Source organism: Nicotiana attenuata, unplaced genomic scaffold (assembly GCF_001879085.1).
Source record: "Nicotiana attenuata strain UT unplaced genomic scaffold, NIATTr2, whole genome shotgun sequence".
NCBI classification, from domain to species: domain Eukaryota; kingdom Viridiplantae; phylum Streptophyta; class Magnoliopsida; order Solanales; family Solanaceae; genus Nicotiana; species Nicotiana attenuata.
This window is the reverse complement of record NW_017672210.1, coordinates 136,143-142,296: the sequence shown is the minus strand read 5'-3', so window position 1 is coordinate 142,296 and position 6,154 is coordinate 136,143. Positions and strand designations below refer to the sequence as shown.

Sequence of the window (6,154 nt, the reverse complement as noted above, 5' to 3'; positions counted from 1 at the left end):
TGATTTTAATGTGTGAGATCAGAATTGGCAGAAAAACAATGTTCAACTACATTTCTTCTTTTTGCTTTCTCACTAGTCCAAAGTGTTAGGAAAGAACTTGCAGTCCAAATTTTAGGTCTAAGTGACTGTTTTCATTGAGTGTACAAAATTGGCCATCTGTCAGCTGCAGATTGTTAGTCAAATATTAAATTAATGAAAAAAAAAGAAGTCGGAAATTATGACGATGAAGTTCAATTGACCTATTTTATTTTACAATAAACTTACAGGAAGATTTAATGTTTCTCCTGTTTGAAAAGAAATGAGACATTTTCTCCCGAAGAATTTACCTGCACTCGTTTACACTAAAACAATAAATACAAGATATGAGTATGTTTTTCACACATATATTTATTGTTTAACCACGGTTAAATAAAGTGCTAGTTCATTTATCATTTAACCATGGTTAAGTAATAGTGCTAGTTCGAGCAAACAGGATAAACATTAAATCTTCCTGTAAGCTATCAGCAGCAACTTTCTTTTCCAACTCCTCTATTTTAAGTGAACTAGGTGATAATATCCATACGAATGTGAGTAGCTAGTTAGAATAGTCTTATCTATTGGTTTATGATTTTTTGTAAGAATCTTAAAGTTGGAAGTTGTGATTAGACTCTCATCATATCATACGCAAAGCATTAAAAAGGAAAAACACAAAAACCAAAACGATAACAGAAAAGAAAAAATGAAAAGAAAAAAGATTAATAAAGAATAGAAAAAAGAAAAAGAAATATCTAGGTTTCTTTTACTAATTACAATTGGATACAAATTATAAAAGAAAATTCGGATTCTAAATTAAAGTAGTACTCCCTCTGTTCCAGTTTATGTGAATCTATTTCCTTTTTGGTCCGTTCCGAAAAGAATAAACCCTTTCTAAATTTAGTAATAATTTAGATAAACTTACAATTCTACCCTTAATGAGAAGCTTTTATAACCACACAAATACTTTGGGCCCCTTTTTGGCTTGTTTAGGACCACAAATTCCAAAAGTCTTCATGTTTTCTTAAACTCCGTGCCTAGTCAAACAGGTTCACATAAATTGGAACGGAGGAAGTATGTCTTTATTTCCTTTTGAAGCACCCCCAATCACACTTTAACATTTATTCCTTACTATGGAAGTTTAACATTTATTCCTTACTATGGAACCAAGGCTTAAAATATTCCATCCTTCATAAGCCTTTAAATATGGCTACATTCTTGAACTATTATCAAACATCTCAATGGAAGAGCACCCAAAACCCTACTATACTGGTATGTAACGTGTTCTACTCTAGAAATGTATTTTTTAGTTTAATTTCCTGGTATGCCTCTTAACGCATCAAGAATTCTTTCATTATTTTAGTTTTTAAATTTTCCGAGCTTTCTTAGTAGTTAGACGAGTGCTCAGATCAAGACCGAAAGGCAAATTCGGACCAAAAATAAAAATAAAAATAAAAGAGCACAAGCATAACTCCCTGCATGCAACTAGAAGGTATTTTAATACCTAAAGCTAAAAAAGAAAATGCCTAAAGCTTGCATCCTTTGTTGTTTGTGATTCTATAATCTTGCATGCAAAGATAAATAGAATAATGTAAAACATCAACTTAAGGGAGAAAAACGTATTCCACAAAGTGCTTTTTAATTATCTTTTTTCTTCCTTTAGGCTTCGGTTTTAGGTGATCGAAAGTTTTCATATGAAATAGATTTCACCTGTCTTCAGGAAATTTATTCTATATGTATGCACTAATTCATCGTTTGATTTTCTATTTCCTTACTTTCTATCGTCTTAAATTCTGGACTATATAGTGATCTGTATTAAACCAAAACTACAAATATACAGGCAATGCATATAAAAGTGATGAATTACAAAAAATTGGTATATTTAGTTAAAAAATGTTTATATAATAACCATACTTTTTTGTTAAAATGACCTCAATACATATAAAGCTATTTACAGAAAAGTATAAATTTAAAAGTATCTTTAGTGTTGAAAAAAGACGAATACAGAAACATAATGGAGAGGTCTTAGGAGTTTTTTTTTTTTTTTTTTTTTTTTTTGGCAAGGGGTCTTCGGGGATTAATTATAAATTTAGACATAAAATAGGGAAGAGTTTAGTCAAATCAAAGCGTGATAAGCAAGCAATAAGTTAGGGTTGACGAACTTATGACTTTTCACTGATTTTCGTTTAAAATTACTTTATGCTTACAAAATGCATAGATAAATCAAAATGTACTTCTTAGTTGTTCGCCTAGACGACATCTAAGTACTTGGTTCATTCATTAATTGGCATCACCTTCAACTCAAGTTTAATTTTTCTTTAATTTTTTGATTAATTAATGTGGTTTCTACAACTAAAAGAAGGGATGCATTCTTTGCTCCAAAAAGAGCAACACAATAAATTTATATATTATATAACTGGTCTAATTTCACTACTTATAACAAATATTGCCTATTCATGCTGTTCATGAAGGTTCTGAAATGAAACCGGATAAGTCAACTAAAGTTAGAAGGAATCAAATACAAAAGGTTCCTTCATTCCTGAGTGATGAGAATAAGGAAAGCGGTGACTATGATCCTAAAGTGGTTTCACTTGGGCCTTACCACCACGGAAAGGAGAAGCTCAAATTTGTTCAGGATTTCAAGCCCATGGCACTAGACATGTTCATTGAAGGGAGTAATCAAGACAAAGCTTTCTTCCTCGGGGAAATTCTAAAGGAAATTGAATATGCTAAAAGTTGTTACCTCGAAGAATTCACGTGTATCTATGATGACTTTTATTTTGCTGAAATGATGCTCCTTGACGCATGCTTCATTCTAAATATTATAGGACCATGGGAACAGACATTTAAACGGAGCGAGACAATTGAGCATCTTGGTACTGCAGTTTATACCCTAAGTAAACGTGATTTATATTTGCTTGAAAATCAGGTACCGTTCAGAATTCTCATGATCTTGGCTAAATCTAGACATCCTGTAGATGAAAAAGGATTTATAAAGACGGCGGAAAGCTCTTGTTTTAACATACTCTTCGATGAGGACATAAGATCATTGAAAGATAATAAACAGGGGACAACTGATATCCCCCTTCACCTTCTTGAAATTTTCCGAAGAGCAATCGTCACTGGCACCGGGGAAGTCCAACAACCACGTGCACGTCCTTGTGATTCTTTCTGTGAGATTTTCAACAAGTTGGGATTATGTCTTGAATATTGGTGCTGTAGACAAGATCAAACGTCAACTCGTGGCCGCGGGGGGTATGTGTTTCATTCAGTGACGGATCTGAAACTAAAGGGCATTCATTTCAGGCCTAGCGAGATTGCGTCTTTAAATGGCGTAAGGTTTAGCCCCGCTGAATTCTGTCACTCTGCAACGCTCAAACTCCCATGTTGGTATGTTTCTCCCTACACCAGATCATTTTTCATGAACATGATTGCTTATGAGTTCTGTCCCAATGTTTTTACCGATAAAGCTGTGACTGCTTACGTGAATTTCATGAAATCACTTATTGTTTCACAAGAGGATGTCAAAGAGCTGCGAGAAAAGAAAATTTTAATGAACAGCTTAGGGAGTGACGAACAAGTGGTAGAAGTCTATAAATCTTTGAATACTTATGGCACAGAAGATGAATCTTTTTTCTACAAGGAGAAAAGGAATATCGAGGATCACTATAACAACAAAACCAGGACTTGGTTGTCTGAATTGAAAAATACATATTTTAACAGTCCCTGGTCTATAATTGCTTTGGTTGGTTCTATTTACCTCCTTTGTTCAGATATTGTCCAGACCTACTGTGCAGTCCACCCTTCAAAAGGAGGATCTTGATTTCAATTCTTTTAATTGTCGATTTATTTGTCCTCCTTCCATACAATCCTGTATTGTGTGTTGTACCTTTTTCCATTTGCTTGCAAACAATAATAAGATTCAAATTTTCCGAGCTCACTTTCTTATCGTTGATCTTGATTTTCTTCCCATCCCAATTGACTTTCTACGTACTTCTTAATATATTCATGACTAGTTAATTTGCTCGCGCTTCGCGCAATTATAAAAGACATCATTGAATTTACAAATAATCTTTTTGTAAGTATAGTCGAGATAGAAGAAATAAAAATTGAGTAGAAAGACCAATAATAAAAAAAAATCTGACACTGAGAGCTAAGTTAATCATTGTAACTTCCTTAGATGTGCACGCAAGGTGCATAAATGTAGCATGAGTACAACCGATCTCATGTACTTAGTATCTTGACTAACCTCGGTGAAATAGTGGCGAGATTTTTAGTCAAAAGATACTCACTCATATTTTATTGTGTAGATAATAAGCAGTAAGAGCAATACGAGAAAGAAAGTGAATAATTACGAAATAAATGAAACAAGAATACAAATGATAGAGGGTCCTAGAATATCACATATGCTCAATTCACAGTGTAACATAGATATAGAACACAATCAAGAACAGTCATAACATGTCTATCTTCTCCGTTGCGGCGTGCAAGCCTATCCACAAATATATACCGTTGTGACGTGCAACCCGATCCCAAACAATAATACCAATATCTATTGTGGCGTGCAACCCAATTCCACAAAATAATACCAATATCCGTTTGTGGCTATATATATATATATATATATATATATATATATATATATATATATATATATATATATATATATGTATTTATGTATCAATGTAGATTCATATGAGACTATTCTAACAAAAACAAGCTCGGATATTCACAACGTAATATCAAGGAAACTAACAAGCGGAATTCAACTAGAAATACGAACTCGAACGAAGTACGGTGAGTAACATAGCACCCCACAACAAATCTCCCACATTTTAAAACCAAAGTTTCCATAAAGCATAAATACATAACCAATCAAAAAGTCACCCAATCCGGCTAAGCAAGGAAGTATAGAGCATGAACTGAGAAAGAATCTACGTCAAATAAAACAAGTTTCATGTAGAGGCGTGTAAGAAGTGAAATCACGTAGCATGTAGAGTCACATAGCAAACAAACACATATAAAATTTGAAGGCATGTAGTAAGTGATGCATGTAACAGGTCAAGACAACTAATAAGTAAATCACGCAACAAATATAGGTAAATAATATGTACGGGCAAATAACAGTAAAGGCATGAATTAGAAAAGAACATGTAGCAGAAATAAATCAAGTAAAAACACAGGGCAATCGTAATGACAAAGCAGAAACATAGATATCACAATAATATGCCAGTTAGGAAACGCAGAGATAACTATATAAAGAGTACAAAAAAGAAAGAAATATACAAAACAACAACAATCATAGGAACCCAAGTAGGACATGTAAGTGTTTAACGATTGAGTAATCATAACAGAAAAATCTAATTCTTCTCATACGGTAACAACTAATCGACCAATCTTATCTTACACTGCACAACAATTCATTATACCAACATCATATCAAGCGCATAGAAATAACTTTCGTGCCAGACATAGACCTAAGGTCCCAATCCTCATCTCTTATTACAGATAAAGAAGCTAAGGTAGAAAGACAATAACATGCATAAATGGGTGTTCATGATGCTACGGTCAATTGGGTATGTAAACAGTCTGAAAAGAACACATTAAACCTTATAAAGATGTCATATGTTCTAACATGATATCTAACATAGTTAACTGAGTTTATTAGTCATAAAATTAAATAAAGTATAAGTCAAGGAATCACTAAGTTCAACGAAGCACAAATAAGCATATAATTCCCCCTTCCGAGAATGGAAACCCTGGCAAATGCCTATACACTCATCACCTCGTATATGCATCACTCCTGCATGTGGCAAACAATATCATTTAGTAGGAAAAAATTTCCCCAACAAAGCTAGGCAAGACACTTACCTTAAATAAGCTAAATCAACACTCTTAAAAGCTCTTCCTGTGCTCAACCTACGGATGGCTCGAATCTATGCAAAATAACTTAATATAATAAATAAAAGCCATAAAAACGATTCCGAAAGATAAAGTTTCGATCTTTAACTAAAATCAAAAAGTCAAACCAAAAAGTTAATCCCGGGCCCGCACCTCGGAACCTGACAAAACTCAAATATCTTGAAAACCCATTCCGATACGAGTTCAAATATATGTGTTTCATCCAAATCCGACATCATAT

The 6,154-nt window shown here is 33.4% G+C and overlaps 1 protein-coding gene across 1 annotated transcript; it reads left to right on the top strand.

Moving 5' to 3' along the window:
- Nucleotides 1-1,246: 1,246 nt before the first annotated feature.
- On the top strand, nt 1,247-3,952 carry LOC109212335 (UPF0481 protein At3g47200-like). Its single transcript, XM_019375965.1, has 2 exons — nt 1,247-1,284; nt 2,484-3,952. Exons 1-2 carry the CDS (start codon nt 1,254-1,256, stop codon nt 3,833-3,835), a joined length of 1,383 nt encoding a protein of 460 aa, XP_019231510.1. The 5' UTR covers nt 1,247-1,253; the 3' UTR covers nt 3,836-3,952.
- Nucleotides 3,953-6,154: the final 2,202 nt, after the last annotated feature.

Bases quoted from the DNA above. Each gene is read 5' to 3' on its own strand.
- LOC109212335 (XM_019375965.1), top strand. From the start codon at position 1,254: ATGGAAGAGCACCCAAAACCCTACTATACTG. The intron at 1,285-2,483 runs GTATGTAACGTG...CTGTTCATGAAG, and splicing joins CCCAAAACCCTACTATACTG to GTTCTGAAATGAAACCGGAT.